The sequence below is a fragment of the Colias croceus genome, chromosome 11, assembly GCF_905220415.1.
Source record: "Colias croceus chromosome 11, ilColCroc2.1".
Classification (NCBI taxonomy): Eukaryota; Metazoa; Arthropoda; class Insecta; order Lepidoptera; family Pieridae; genus Colias; species Colias croceus.
The window spans coordinates 11,076,153-11,092,832 of NC_059547.1; the positions used below are offsets into that span (position 1 = coordinate 11,076,153).

General features: G+C 39.4%; 2 protein-coding genes across 2 annotated transcripts in view; one reads left to right on the plus strand and one right to left on the minus strand.

Annotated features, from left to right (window-relative positions):
* Positions 1 to 5,910, plus strand: part of LOC123695900 (regulatory-associated protein of mTOR) — a 17,796-nt gene extending 11,886 nt beyond the window's left edge. Inside the window, exons 20-27 of the mRNA XM_045641855.1 lie at positions 68 to 214; positions 478 to 587; positions 1,635 to 1,715; positions 2,322 to 2,483; positions 3,428 to 3,614; positions 4,202 to 4,321; positions 5,165 to 5,293; positions 5,765 to 5,910. Of these exons, the coding sequence (XP_045497811.1) occupies positions 68 to 214; positions 478 to 587; positions 1,635 to 1,715; positions 2,322 to 2,483; positions 3,428 to 3,614; positions 4,202 to 4,321; positions 5,165 to 5,293; positions 5,765 to 5,831 (1,003 nt within the window). The 3' untranslated portion in view covers positions 5,832 to 5,910. The remainder of the gene's footprint in view (positions 1 to 67; positions 215 to 477; positions 588 to 1,634; positions 1,716 to 2,321; positions 2,484 to 3,427; positions 3,615 to 4,201; positions 4,322 to 5,164; positions 5,294 to 5,764) is intronic.
* Positions 5,911 to 8,686: 2,776 nt separating this feature from the next.
* LOC123695894 (EKC/KEOPS complex subunit Tprkb-like) lies at positions 8,687 to 16,546 on the minus strand. Its single transcript, XM_045641850.1, has 2 exons — positions 16,513 to 16,546; positions 8,687 to 9,458 (listed from the first exon to the last, which is right to left on the minus strand). The coding sequence occupies exon 2, from the start codon at positions 9,412 to 9,414 to the stop codon at positions 8,887 to 8,889; it is 528 nt and encodes a 175-aa protein (XP_045497806.1). The 5' UTR covers positions 9,415 to 9,458; positions 16,513 to 16,546; the 3' UTR covers positions 8,687 to 8,886.
* Between the last annotated feature and the right edge of the window lie 134 nt (positions 16,547 to 16,680).

The window sequence follows — 16,680 nt, forward strand, 5'->3', positions numbered from 1 at the left end:
TTAATATGGTCGTTATTGTCATGAGAATAATCTTCATAATTAATGAATGATTACATGTTTGTTGCAGGATATGGGACTGGGGCACAGCGGCGAAGCTGTGCGTGGGCACGTGGCGGCGCACGTGGGGCCGCATCACGGCGCTGGCCTACCTCAACGCGCACCACCACACGGCGCTCGCCGTCGCCTCGCACCAGGGCAACCTCGCCATCTACCGGTAACGTGAAACAACAAACTACGTATATCTTGAATTCATTCAAAAACTGTCCCTTGCGGTTGGCCCCGCCTTCGCCCATGACGGACATAATATAAAGCGTGCTTATGTAACGGTGAAAGATTGTATTAAAATTCGTCCAGTAGATCTTAAAATTAGCGCGTCCAAACAAACTTTTAAGCTTTATTTATTTTTATTTTATATTGTTATTAGAGTAATTCCTTCAATCAACATGTAAAATAACGTGTTGTTGTGGTCGTTGGCAGGCCGTCGTCGTCGGGCAGCAGCATGGAGCCGCAGCTGGTGTCGGCGTGGCGCGCGCTGGACGTGCGGCCCGCGCCCGACTACCGCCCGCCGCCCGCGCAGCCCATCTACAGTCAGTATATCGTACATACACACACACACACGCACACACACACACACACACACACGTGCGTGCAATTCATTATCAGCCGGTATACACACGCACGCACACTACGTGCTCGTACACATACGCACGCAAACAACGTGCGGCACGCATTCCATCCACAAACAGTATATGGGCGCAAAGAGAAACACACAAACACACTCCTATGGTATCAAAAATAAAAATAAAAATTCACGAATTCACATAAAAAGATGGATTTACGCACACAAAAAACACAAGAACCTAAACATAAAAATGCGCACACGGATAACTACACTACGCACAGTTTGTTGGTTCAAATAAAGAGGGCCCGGTAAAAATAGACAAATCGTAATTATTCCTAACACATTTATTAGAAACACAAGATAAAGCATGTTTGTTCATAATTTTAAATGTTAGAAGTCTTTGTGGTGTATTTACTATTAACGTTTTTGCTAAAAGTTTTTTTTTTGTTATTGTTTATCAAAGTGTAGGATATTTGTGTACTGTGTGTGTTAAAATTGTGGGGTGTGCATTGTGATCGTATTCATTTGCTTATCACTAATCGGAATGCACAATAGCATGGATCAACATTGTAACACAAATATTTGTTGAAACTTAAAGTAACGAACATTTCATATTCGAATGCCACATGACTTATTCTCCATCGATTTAGTTACTTTATTAGTTTCTGTGGTAATTATTGAACTAAAATGAAGTACGAACCTAAATCGTCCATCTTAAAGATTTTTAGTATAACTTGAAATATTAGCAAAATAGTACAAAACATAATTTATGTGCACGTCATTAATTTATGTCATATTAAATACAAGACAATATAGGCAAACATCACTGCTCATAATTTAGACTTTAGAGTATACCCTACATACAAAAAGTACAAATAGCTGATAAAGCCATGTCAGTTAGGGTACTATACTTGTAAATTAAGGCGTGTCAGGGGTACCTTATCGGCTAGGTAACAGGTACCCTATAAAGTGGGTTAGGTTAGTCCGGGTGGTGAGCAGTGTGCGTGTGCAGGTCTGGCGCAGCTGGTGTCGGAGCAGTTCAGCTCGGCGGACGAGCGGCTCGCGGCCGGCAAGGCGCGCGCAGACGCTGAGCGTGAGTGCCCACTGCCCACCCTCGCTCACACTCGCACGCTTACTTACTGACCGAACTATAAGCTTGTATTGTCCTTGGATATGCTTCGGCTTGGGCAGATGTTATCTATGTAAAACTTCATTTTCAGGTTTCCGTTTGAATTAGCAAAATGCGGGTAGTTGTGCTTTTGCATGTAGTAGTTCATTTTACGTTGTTTGCTGTAGTGCGTTATATTAACTGTTCTATTTCTCTGGCTTCCTAATTTAATTCCTACCTATAAATATTATTAGCGTGTAGTTTAGTTCATTAAATTCATCTATTAGTTTAGTGTAGGCATTCGTAGTAAACGGTTCAAAAAAGTAAATAGAATTTAGCATTTAGATAGGCGCATTCATGATTGCAGTATGAAATGTAATTATCTTTTTTTTTTCATTTTTATAAATATAACACGATCCCATAACTTCTAATTTTTTTTTAATTTTATACATTTCTAATAGTATGAATAAATCACTTATGATGATGAAAGGCCAAAATATATCGATATGTTTTGGTCCTTCGAGTCGGATTTGTACTAATCATAGTAATGTTATATAGTCAATCAACTATTAACTCTTGTGCATGTCGCAGTGGGTGTGAGCGGCGGGTCGGGCGGCGGCTGGTCGGCGCCGCCGCCGGGCACGCTGCTGCGCTGGTCGGCGCGCCGCTGCAGCCTGGCGCTGGCCGGCCCCGCGCCCGCCGTGCGCCTGTGGGACGCCGTCGCCGAGATGCTGCAGGCCGACATCGACACAGGTGCGTGTGTGTCGCAGTGGGTGTGAGCGGCGGGTCGGGCGGCGGCTGGTCGGCGCCGCCGCCGGGCACGCTGCTGCGCTGGTCGGCGCGCCGCTGCAGCCTGGCGCTGGCCGGCCCCGCGCCCGCCGTGCGCCTGTGGGACGCCGTCGCCGAGATGCTGCAGGCCGACATCGACACAGGTGCGTGTGTGTCGCAGTGGGTGTGAGCGGCGGGTCGGGCGGCGGCTGGTCGGCGCCGCCGCCGGGCACGCTGCTGCGCTGGTCGGCGCGCCGCTGCAGCCTGGCGCTGGCCGGCCCCGCGCCCGCCGTGCGCCTGTGGGACGCCGTCGCCGAGATGCTGCAGGCCGACATCGACACAGGTGCGTGTGTGTCGCAGTGGGTGTGAGCGGCGGGTCGGGCGGCGGCTGGTCGGCGCCGCCGCCGGGCACGCTGCTGCGCTGGTCGGCGCGCCGCTGCAGCCTGGCGCTGGCCGGCCCCGCGCCCGCCGTGCGCCTGTGGGACGCCGTCGCCGAGATGCTGCAGGCCGACATCGACACAGGTGCGTGCGCTGTGAACGATAAAATAAACAGGCGATATTATGTTGCATCGAATTATTTTATCGTTCTCCATCTACCCATTTCAAACGTCCCATAATTTATTATCTTTAAAAATGTGACCGTATTGATATTTAATATCGTTTGATAAAAGATTGTATTCTTTCTCAATTGATTAATTTACGTTTTTTCCCGCTCAGCTATATTGTAACGAAGTATTTTATCGCGCGTTGCGAAAGGGGGCTAGACGGAAAAAAATTTGTAACGACACTTTTTGCTTTTGTTGTGCAGCGTGCGCGTGTTTCTCTGTATCTCTCTCTTTCTCTCATAGATAAAAGAAATTCGTTCCATTCTCCCATTTGTTTTTGTTCATATACTGTGAGTATACATGTGTGTGTGTGTGTGTGTGCAGGCACCGAGGCCGCGGCGACGTCGCTGTGGCGCGGGCGCTGGCAGGCGGTGTGCGGGTTCGCGGACGGCTGTGTGCGCGCGTGGGACGAGCGGGCGCCGCGCGACGCGCTGTACGCGCTGCGCGACCACAGCGCGCCCGTGCTGGCCGCCGCGCCCCGCCACGACCACCACGCCATACTCACGGGCTGGTACACACGTCTTATTGGCCTATTCGACGAGCGATAACTGCGTTCAAAACAACCGACTTCAAACTTGCACTTGCAAAAATGCCCATAAAATAAAAACTACTGGGCCTATCCGAATAAAATTTTTATGGGACCAATTCGACACCATCCCGCATCGAACAAAAAAGAATCACGTAAATCGATTCAGAAACCTCGGAGTAATCGGTGTACATGCATAAAAATAAAAATAAAAACATACCGGCCGAACTGATAACCTCCTCCTTTTTTTGAAGTCGGTTAAAAAAATACTTACTTTAAGAAATTTCAATCGACTTCAAAAAATAGAATAATTCTCAATTCGATTTGTTATTGTGTTTGTGACGTCAAAATTTTTGATGATTTTTTTTTATTCTAAGGATAGTGTTCCGATCGGCTCTATTCGATAAATGAACCTGTATTCGTGTTCAATTAACAATTAATGAGAAAAACGCGTAAAAAATTATGAAGTATGGATACGAAACATTTATTCGCATCTACTATGAAGTTACAATTTTAAAAAACTATAAATTTCAATGTGAATGTGAATACTGTATGTGTGACTCGTGTTGCAGCATGGACGGCACGGTGCGCATCTACGACACGCGCAAGGTGTCCGCGGCGGTGGTGGTGGTGCGCGCCCCCGGCCCGCTCGCCGCGCTCGACGTGCACCCCCGGGCGCCGCTGCTCGCCTGGTACCTCACACATTATACTTTTACCATGCTAGACTTCCGCCCGCGGCTTCGCCCACGTTTTCAAAGGAAAACCCCCATAGTTCCCGTTCCCGTGGGATTTCCGGAATACAACATATCCTATGTGTTAATCCAAGTTACCCTATATACATAAATGTGTTAAATTTCATTGTAATCGGTTCAGTAGTATTTGCGTGAAAGAGTAGCAAACACACACACACACACACACAGATCCTCATAAACTTTTTACAAACATTTTTACACCACACATAACACTCTTCTACTATAGGTTCCACTGTATACACTCCACACGATATATTCAATATATTCAAACTTCGAAACCGGTATCATGTACCCAACACCTAACAGTCATATATCTTTCACCTGACGCACTTATTTTTATTTTTTTTTGTCGTTTTGTATAATATTTACAAATGACACTACAGCTCATTTAATTGCATTAAAATAATTCTACCTAGTTAAACTTTGCGGGAGCGATTTGACTTTTTTTAAAAGAAATAAAATAAAATTAAAATTAAACTTATTTAATTACTTAACTATAACAAGTGGACGATTTGGAGTCACAAATGTTAATGCTCAGAATTACATACATGGTACCATCGATACAATATTGCGAAACAAATGTTTTCCAATAACTGGAATGCTTATGTGAAATTGCAAGAACTCTCTGGTGGTCTTGCTTAGGCCAGCGGAAGGCTATTGCTCAACCTAATACAGAGGGTTGGGGTGGATGCGTAACTACCTTGTAGTGTTGATCTGTTTAACAAACACTTATGATACCACGTGGCGTGTATAAAGTTGCTAACATATTGTGTGGTGTTGCAGCGGGTCGGTGAACCAGTGCATCAGCATCTACGACCTGCGCGGCGCACACCTCAACACGATCAAGTTCCACGAGGGCTTCATGGGCGCGCGCATCGGGCCCGTCTCCTGCCTCACCTTCCACCCGCTCAGGTATACACGCATTATTTATTTATACATCAGCCCCCCTAGCCAAGTGGCTTTCTGTTAGCGTAGCGTTCAATAGAATAGACTACGAATGTATGAGATTGACGTAAGCTGTAGATTTGGCTTACTACAGCTTACGTCAATCTCATACATTCGTAGTCTATTCTATTGAACGCTACGCTAACAGAAAGACACTTGGCTAGGGGGGCAGAATACCTACATTATGAGCAAACACTAATTTTAATATAGACTTTAAAAATCATAAATCGTTATTGTACTTTGTGATAAATGTTTCGTTTGAAAAAGGTCTTGTAATATTTTAGTAATGAAGTAATCTATTTATATTTAGCTATAAATATAAATCACATATGAATAAGAATTAAATGTTGTTGGAATCAATCTTTTAAACTGAACAATTTCATCTGCCACATGCTGTTTCCACAAAAGTCACAATAATATCGTTTGTGTGTGTTGCAGGTGCGCGATGGGCGTGGGCTCGAAGGACTCGACGGTGTCGGTGTACGTGTCGGAGGCGCGGCGGTGACCCTCGCTGTACGGGCTGGCGCTGCCGCTGCCCTTCTCGCACTGACACCCCGCCCCCCGCCACGCCACGCCCCACACGCTCGCCCCGCCCCGCCTTCGCCCCGCCCCGCCACGCCTTCGCTCCGCCGCGCGCCCGCAGCGAGGACGCAATGCGCAAGCTGAGTGAGTAGCGAGTGTTTGACGATAATATAGGTCTTAATATATTGTAATATTGAAATATGTATAAGATCATAGGTATCTTATAATTTACAAAATAATAACACTACTACTACTATACTACAAGCAAACATTTATTATTGTTTTGTTAAAAATAAAAATATTCTTTGATTTCAGCTTATCAAAAGACACCTTCAGTTCGAGAGCGGAGCGAGATCATTACATCAACTATAAATACGTATATATAAAATACACTAGTCGCTTACCATAGTATCGCTTGCTGTACAACCCTTACCCTTCATTTGTGGCTAAAGGTAGGCAAAAGCGATTTTGTTCACAACTCCCTATTTACAAACTCATGTCTGCTATTTGCTATAATTTAAACGTTTTCATGTTATGGTTGTGAAAGCTTACGTTTAAGTAAAGTTTGTTTCTGTTCACTATATAAATGTTTTACTATGTTGTCTGTTTGTTAGTTCTTTAATTTTTTTATCTGTTAATCTATACGTACAGTGGTTGAACGAAAATATTAAGAAATGAAAGAAATAATATTTCGACTTAGCGAAATATATGAGGTTTGTTGGCAGCCCTAACTGTTGATACAAAAGCGAATTGTGATAGCCCTATGTTGAGTTGCCCTATGTATGATTGTTCAACTATTCACTTGTTCAATGCTTTCTGCAGTCGTTTACAAACTTCCCACCGAATAGTTGTGCCATTTAAATTTCCTTTATTTACATATAAAATAGCAGACATGATCCGGTATTTCTTATGTTATTTAACACAAAATAATTCCCACATAGTACTCATAATTAATAATATATTGCAACATTATTTAGCATTATTAAAGGATAATCTAGTAACAACATAATAATATATATCCTGCAATATATTTTAGACGGAATTTATTATTGTTAATCTGTAATTCATGATTGTAGAACTAAATCATTATCATGTCGTATCACCGAGGAAGATGTTTCATACATGAAGAAGTAATAATTAATACTTCCACTTATTCGTAAAATTTTATTTAATTTTCATATTTAACAATCATTTAAATATATTGAAATATACACATATGTACAAATATTAAAGTACATACAATCTCGTGGGGTATAAATTTGAAACGGCTTCTTATTTATATTAAATAGAATGTATAAATCGAACGAAATATTTTATATTACGCTTTAAGTTATTGTAACTATACTGTGTACATACCGCGACGTCGTCGTACCGGTCTCGCAATATTAATATCGGTACAGTCGTTTATGTACTATCTTTGAAACTTTGCAGCATTTATTAATATAATCAATAAGACATACAAATTCGTAATAAGCGGTGAACATATTTGAAAGAGAGTAGATAAACGAGTAGTGACGTATGTACGTAACACAGCGAACGTTAGCGCTACGTGGCACGTGTCAATCAGGTGTTCAAGAGGTGCTACACGATATATTATACGATTTAGATTTACTCCCAGCTACGCTCGATTGTTTGCCCTCCGGTTGTTGGATTAGTAATATAAGTTTATTTCGAGTTAAAAAAACCATGTTATAAAACATTCTAATTTATTAATTAGGACAACTTTTGCAACCGAAATTATGATTTAATTAAATGATAAATAAGTTGAGAAAATTAGTTTATACCTACCTACTTAAACTTTTGACAAGATTTATCAAATCGTATAAAGTAATAACTAATATCCAATTACCGCAGAGAGCAATATTCTTAGCATGAAATATTATAACGGTTAGGTTATTTATTATTAGTTACTTGTAAGTTTGTTTCGGCGCAGTTTCAAGTTGTTTTCGTATAGATTGTGATGTAGAAATCAGAAAGTTCCTAACACTCAATAGTTAGTAGATGCCATTTTTATGTTTAATTTAGTTTTTATTTACCAGCTGACAATGTGTTCTTTTGTTGTAGATTAATTAATTTTATTGTATCATGGGTTTCATTGTATGAATATAAGTATATGGTAATACAGCGGGGTGGCTGTGTATAAGCGGTTATCTTGCTTTTATTTGTAAGTATGTATATCGGCATTCAAGTAAATAAAGCGGTAACAATTGACCGCTAACGATTTTATACGGCACAGAGCCACAAACCTGCCACAGTCTAGCGGGTTTCATGTAACACAAATATAAATGTAAACAAATAAAAATTCGATTTTTAGACTAAGTTTATAATACATATAGGATTCATTTGTTTCTTAGATTGGAGATACAATCAAATTGTATTTTAAATAATGAAATAAAGGGGTTTAATTAAAATATAAAAGGTGTGTGATCAGGGGATCACCATCAGGAATTGCTAACTTTTTTGTTATGATCTACCTGTCAAATCCTATCACATGCACAGGTTGGATTACGAAACATGGTTACAATGTAATCGCAATAACAAAATAGGTATAACCAATAACCATGTATGCTTTCTAATGCATTTAAATGGAGTTAATAACATAAACATGTGATAGACAATCGCGTGTATATGGTCACCCAAAGAGGAACAAATTGTAAGTTGTGTCTGCACTGCTACATGTGTGGAGCTGGTCCCCACCGGACGGTGGGAGACAAGCGGTGACTCGGGCAATGTGTCCAATGACTTTTGTCTATAATTTGATTGCTTTTACATATGATATATTGTAACTTAATTGTACATTTTACATAATTACTTGTTGTTGTTAAATAAAACAGTACACAAATTGTATGGCTTTTATTTTGTATACCTCATAAAAAGAGCAAAATTATTACACATTTAAACATGATGCAGGTATTTTCTTATAAGACAAAATATTGCTTTCCATGTACCTAAGTAACAAAAAAAAACAAACACAACATTAACATATTTTGTAACTAAACATATTTGATGAAAAAACTTACGTCCTTCAGGACTAACAGCTAGTAGGTTACAAAATTCTTTGTAACCATACGGCTCACAATTATATCTAATAAATCAAAATCAGATTTTATTGTGTTTAATTTGTAAACACTTTTTACTTCTTTCATATTGGTAAACTTGTGTAAATCGCTAATAGGACATAGCTCTCCTTGTATTTGGCTTATAATATTTTCACTTTCATCTTTTTCGTTTACGAGGAAACACATTAATAAAACATTGTCTTTTTCCACGCCGAACTTACTAAGGCTCTGTGATATGTTTTTTGAAAGAGATAAATTATACAAAATTTCACCATACACTGTTCTCGTAACCATATTTCCTGCCTTTTCGGCGACCACAGCACGGTTTGCCGCCACGGCAATTTGCAGAGGATCTACTACAAGACTTGGTTTGATGGCTGTACAATTCCACACACCTTTTACAATGTTATTTCTGATTATGTAGACATTCTGTACGTTTTTAAAGAGACACATTTTCAATTTCGTTTTTGTATCAGGGTCCAGGGAATATGAACGTATCTCTCCCATATTTAATAAAAAGCTATGTAAATTAAACAAATGTAAACAAACAACTAATTCAATTCAATTCAATTTTTCGAAGTGTGGCAATTTTGTTTGAGTACAATTCTGCCAATGTCACGTTGGGAAGATAATACACGCTTGAGAAAATAACATTATTAAACCGATGTCAATCAAAACGCAGATAAACCTAAAACAAAAAGAGACAAACACAATATATAGATACACAACATAAAAATTAGTACTGTTATTTCAGACAGATAATAAATAATATGAGAGTTAATTAAAAACAAACAAAATAGGACTACTCAATATTGTAAATAAATATTATATTATATATTTATAGTAAATTAATCTAGGTGTAAATTATAATTTTAGTTTATTAGTTGTGATAAAGTTGGTAAGAATTTCAATTATAGGAGCGTTTAACATTGCTAAAAGAGTGTTCATGTTAGTGGGTCTAGGGATATCTGGAGGAAGGAAATCATATAGGGAAGGGGAGAGATTAGGACAGTTGAGGAAGATATGGTCTAATGTGCCCTCGTCTATGCCACATTCACATAGTGAGCTATCCCTTACCCGAATCTTAGCCAAATGAACAGGGGTACATGAATGACCAAGCCTTATTCGACAGATCACAGAAGTAACTGGCTTGCTTACCTTTTTGAATTTTGAGAACCAAGGTTTGGGTGGAATATCACCCTGGATTGAGGCATAAAACTTACCTTTCATTAATTGGGATGTTTTCCAGGAGGCTTTCCATGATTCAGTAAGGCGCAGTTGAGCAAGTGATATGAGATCTTGGGAATATACTAGATTGTGGAACTCAGATGCTATCCTGGAGGCAGACTTGGCACCCCAGTCTGCTGACTCATTGCCAAGGATACCACAATGACTGGGGATCCAGGTCAATGTCACACGAATATTTCTCTCATGACATTCAAATAGGAGTTCTTTTATTTTGAGGATAATAGGATGTTTGATTTTGGCTCGGAATAGGTTAGAACATAACGAATTTAAGCAGCTTTGGGAGTCGGAGCATATGATAGATTGATCCATGTCATGAGAGAGAATATATGAGACAGCTTCCAGGATAGCCAATGCCTCTCCCGTGTAAGAGGATGTCAGCGGTGGGCATTTGCGACATAGCATTATGGAGTATTTTGGGATCCAGACGGCGATTCCTACATTGTCAGTATTCGATAGCTTTGAGGCGTCCGTAAAAACAGTTGTCCAACCATGGAATTCCTCAGCTATGATTCGGTTGAAGTTCTCATTAGCACCAGGTCCTTTCTTAATGCTGAAGGAATGGATATTAGGGCGAAAAACAATTGCCTGAAACGGGATAGTGAATAGGGGATTGCAGGTAATTTGATAAGAGGGAGAAGGGAGGTTTAAGAAATAGCAGAGTGAGTTTAATAGAGGATAGGAGCTGTTGTTTCCAACCAGACTGTATAGTGTATGAAGTTTGGAGATAAGAGGATGGTCTGAGATTTGCAGGACTTTGCATAGGAATCTATCACAAAGATATTGTTTTCTTAACTTGAGCGGGGGATCTCCACATTCTACTTGTAGCGCATTAATCGCGGTGGACTTCATCGCACCTATGATAATGCGCAAACACTTAGCCTGGACCTTATCCCAACTCGTATTGCAAGATTTATTGCATGGTTCTAACAAGAAAGAACCATAGTCAAAGTGACTCCGGACTATTGCGTTATACAAAATTTTTTGGCAGAAAGGATGAGAACCCCAACTTACCCCTGACAAAGCACGCATTACATTAATACCTTTTTCACACTTATCCATAACGTACTTCGAGTGAAATTTGCCTGATAATTTGGAATCTAAGTGAATGCCTAAAAATTTTATGGAACTACAAGTGGGAAACGTTTCTGATTTATACGTTAGGAGCAGGGGAGGAATGTTCCTCTTACGAGAAAATATGACCGAAGAGCTTTTGGTGACTGAAAGTGAGAGGCCATGTTCATCCAACCATTGGTGTAGATAGAATAAAGCAGTGTTTAGTCTCACTTCAGCCTCGGTGATGTTTGGGCAACTAACGTATAAAGCAATATCATCCGCGTATTGCAAAATTTCGCAGAAATGTTTAACAGAACATTCTAAATCGTGGGTATACAAACTAAACAGGAGAGGGCTTAAAACAGATCCCTGTGGCAGACCTTTCCATACATACCTGGGAGCAGATAGAGAGTCCCCTTGATATACGCAAATCGACCGGTACATAAAGAGGTTGCAAACGTAACGTGTTATCCTCGCTGGGATGCTCAGATTTTGCATTTTCTGCCTGAGCACAGGAAGTAAGACGTTATCGTATGCTGAGTGAATGTCGAGAAAGGCTCCCACAAGGAACTGTCTTTTTTGGAAAGCTATCCGGATATCTGTTGTTAAAATAGCAACACTATCTAGTGTGCTCACCCCTTTTCTGAAGCCAAATTGGGTTTTGGGGAGTAAATTTTGATTTTCAACGAACCATTCTAATCGGTTTTTAATTAAAATCTCCATAACCTTCAATAAGCAAGATGACAGTGCTATAGGTCTGTAAGAATTGGAATCCGAGGGATCCTTTGCAGGCTTGAGGATGGGTATAATTATTTGAACTCTCCAGGGTTCAGGGATTAAACCGTAGGCAAAAAAGGAGTTAATAAGGTTTAGGTATAAAGAAAGGATTTCCGAGGGTGAATTCTTAAGGAAGGAGTAGGGAATACCATCTATACCTGGGGTTGAATCAACAAGCCCAGATAAAGCACAGTATAGCTCGTCCATGGAGAAGGGAGCATCAAAGCAGTTACTGGAAGGAATAAAAGAAGGATTTGTGGGAAAAGAATCGAAATTGGGAGCCATTGGGGGAGCAAGTCTGTTCATGAAAGAATTAAGCCATTCGGATGTATTAGATGATGATATTATATTGTTGGAGTTTAGTGAATTTCTAAATCTCTTAACTTGTTTCCAAATGAGAGATAAGGGAGTTCTTGGTGAGAGAGATTGGCAGAACCTTGACCAACCTGTCTTCTTTTTTGAACTGAGGAGCCTTCTTGCTTCAGCGGAAATTTTCTTAAAGTTAATAAAATTTTCATTGGACATGTTGGCTGTATATAGTTTTTCAGCGTCAGCTCTTTTACGGATTATTTCTGAACAATCTGAATCCCACCAAGGAGTTGAGGGTTTGAAATTATGCAAGGGTTTTAAGGGGATATGTTGTTCGGCACTCGCAATAAGGGAATCAACTAACCAGGAATAGATATTCAGAGCATTGTCCATGTCATTAATAAATGAAGCAGAACTCATTTTCAAAACCAATGATTCAGAATATTCGCTCCATTTAGCCTTGGATAATCTAAACCTAAGTAAGGGAGAAGGATTTGAGCTGGAAAAATGTTTATTAATGGACAGAAGAATAGGATAGTGATCACTGCCGTGTGAGTCAGGGAGGACAGACCATGAACTTAGTAAAGATATAGAGGGGGAGCAGAGGGAAAGGTCTACAGCACTATTAGGGTTTTGAGAGGGATTAACACGATGAGTGGGAGAACCAGTATTAAGAATACAGAGGTTAAGGTCATCAATTAATTCAAGTAAAGACAAGGAAAAGGCATCTGTTTTGTTTGAGCCCCAGCACGAATGGTGGGCGTTGAAGTCTCCTAAGATAAGAATCGGGGCAGGGAGGGAGGAGAAGATATAATATAAATCTGGGATTAGGGAAGAGTTAGGATTTGAGATATAGAGGGATATAACAGTGAAGTCTAAGACTTTTGCTGCTACAGCATTAATGTCATCATGATGGGATGGGATGGGAATTCTAGAGAAGGGGATATTTCTTTTGACAAAAAGTGCAGATCCGGCGTATCCATCACTTCTGTCGTCGCGTAAGCAAGAGTAGGTGGAAATATGAAAACGAGACTCTGGAATAAACCAGGTCTCCGATATAGCAATAATTAAAGGTTCATAATCATTAATTAATTGAATTAGTTCATGCTTTTTCGGCCGCAAGCTCCTGGCATTCCATTGTATTAAATTCAGTGGAGCCATTGTTTACTTGAACCGTTTCAAAAATTTTGCATAGCACAGATCTCACGTTGGGCGGTAATTCAGTGTCGTTGTACATTCTCAAGATGTCATAAACAAACGAAAGGCAAGATACAACCACATTGGAGTCGTTGTTAGATGAAGGAGAAGAGGAGGGAGAGGGGAGAAGAGAGGTAAGGGAAGGGGAGGGGGGGATAGCCCCAGATAAAGCACATCCATTGCCTAACACAGACTGAGGAGCCTGCGTTATCTCAGAGTGAGCGGCTTTGTCGTATGTTTTACCCAGAAGAGGACGGGGGCGGGGAGCACGGAAGACAGTTTTTTTATAGGAAATGGTATTTGGTGTCATTCTTGGGAAGGATGTTTCAGGGGCTTGGTCTCTGAAGGACGGAACGGATCGGGAAGCATCAGCGTAGGACTTTTTAGCAGGCGAGAATCGGAGAGAAGCTTCCTGATATGATATGTTTTCTTCAGACATAACCGATTTTATGTTCTTCTGCCGTATTTGTTCAGGGCATGAATTGTAAGATGCAAAGTGTGAGCCTGAACAATTAATGCAACGAGCATCTGATTCTCTCACCTCACATTCATCACCGGGATGGTCTTTTGAACATTTAAAACATCGTGGGTTTGACCTACACTGGTTTTTAATGTGGCCAAACCTACAGCATTTCAGGCACTGGATCGTTGGCAGTCTATAAAGCTCTACTGTTAAGGATGATTTGTACAGGAATACCTTGTCAGGAAGCTTCTGCCCTTGGAATGTTAGGACTAGGGAGTTTGTGGGGATCCATTCAGTGCTCTCTGTCGTACGATTTTTCCTATTTAACCTACGTGCTTTTAAGATATACCCAAAGCCCGCAGGGATTTCCAAGTTGGCAACAAATTCCTGCATAGAGATATCAGTGGGTACTCCTCTCACAATGCCCATTCGTGAATAATTATATAAGGGGATAATTGCGCTCAGGTTGTGCTGTGCCAGTATAGGATGACCAATGAACACATTGGCATCTTCACCATTTAAAAATTCGATAGCCACCCTATTGCGGCCGATTTTCTTAATGCCATCTCTGCAAATATTTTTGATGCCATTTCGTACGAGAAGTTGACCGATTTTGACGGCACGAATCGAGGTGCCTGATGAGGGGTTATTTTCTAATTTACTACAATGTACAATGTATGGACCAGAGTCAGTTACAGAATACTGTCGAATAGGGCCTTCTAGTAAGGGGTGCTTATAAACGGTATCTATGGAAGCAGAGTTAGGACAATCGATTAGTGAAGATTTCTTTGTCTTGCTTCTAATGTCATCACAAACATCCTGGTCAAGATGACGTTTTGGCCTTGGACGGGGCACATCATCACTCATAGGCTCAGGAGGGGGAGGGGGATCAGGTGGATCAGGAGGTAATACCTCCATGACTTAAATAATATGTATTAGGAGTTAAAACAAACCTCGCGTGAACCGTCACCAACACAAAAATATCAGGTTTGATAGACTTAAAATAGTAAAAAACAAAATTACACTAAGAAATATGAAAATATAAACACTCTAAACACAAAACACGTGTATACACTTACACCACCGCGAACCGACAAACCAAAGAGTATAATGTATATATAGGGCATAGAGAGCCCTCTTGAAGCATATGAAGGCAAACCTATTTGACTTTGACATGCGACAATGCGCTCTCTGGATTTTGGGGTTAAAACTAATTCTATATACCTACGTATACATATACGTAATACTAATAACTAGGTATATACCTACCTATTTTTTTTTTACTTAATAATTTAATACCTATGTTGATAGTTGAAAATTGAAATCAAACTTCAAAATATGTGCCTGCTCACATATATTTGCGTCGTTATTGAAATAGGAGAGCTAACTGAAATATCATTTATTTTCAACATTTAAGAAATAAGACTAAAGATCTAAATGATTACGAAATGGATGGTATTTTAAAGATTTAGGTGATTAAAAAAAAACTTTTCACTTATAATAATAATTACAAGATTATTAGTATATAAATTAGTTTCACTAAATGAATATTACCTACGGAGTCTATAAAAATAAGATATTTGGAAGTGCTAAATATTATTCGGTCAAATTTCTTAAAACATATTGAAGTAGGTATGTACTTACTAAGAATAATGAAGAAAACGACATTAAAAGAAATTAATACTTTATTTTTTAAATGCTTTCACTGTAATATTACATTTTATATAGGTACCTAAAACAAAACTGTCCGTGCACATAATTTTCAGTAGAAACTTTTGAAAGCCTGAACGTAGGGCTCGATTCAACGCACTTTCACCACACTCACGAGGACTAGAAACTTCACACGATTATCAACAAAATGAACTAAATAATAAGTTAATAAACTTCACGTATAGTAGCCGCCATTTTATGACAGAATTAACAAAATAATATTTTGTGATCTGCGAATTGCGATGTACTAACAAAATATTTTGTTAGTCAATGTTACCAATTAATAAATCATATTTTACACTTTTCATGTTAATTAATAAAATGTTTTCAATATAATTATTAAATCACACGCAGTATTTTTTATGTAAAATATTTTCCTGAATTAAAGTTCTATAGGATAGTGAATTAAAAATCTGAGATAATTGTTCTAATTCATTTAAACTTTGAAAATAGGGAATATAGAAAGGTTTTCATTTATCTTATTTTACTACATTGATTTCTTATAGACAACACTGAGAAGCTTTCAGAAAATGTTGCAAGTTTATTAATTTGTTACCATATGAAAATATGAAACGATTAAAATCGCAAAATTATTTAATGGAATTTAAAAAAAAAAGGTAAGCTTCGCATTCGATCTATTAAAATAAAATAATGTTTCAAGAATAACTGCCATTTATTTAAATGTCTCTATACAATTTCCGATAACTTTAGAAAGTGCGATGCCATCTTTTGGGGATTTAATATAAACTGATTTAATACGTTTTTACACGCCAAAGTATAGATGACGTCGCTTTCTTTAATAAATGTCAGTTTGTTCTAGGTGTCCCCCCCCTGCGACAAACAAACAACTAAACAAGCGATTCTATTGACAACATAACCTAAAACCTTCTTCTTCTTCTTCTTCTTCTTTTTTGTTTATGGCCTTCCCGATCCCATTATGGACGGATTCTGCCAGTGTCAAGTGTCATGTGCGCCCAAATCAAAATTGATCGTATAATTCAATGATCGGATTTAGG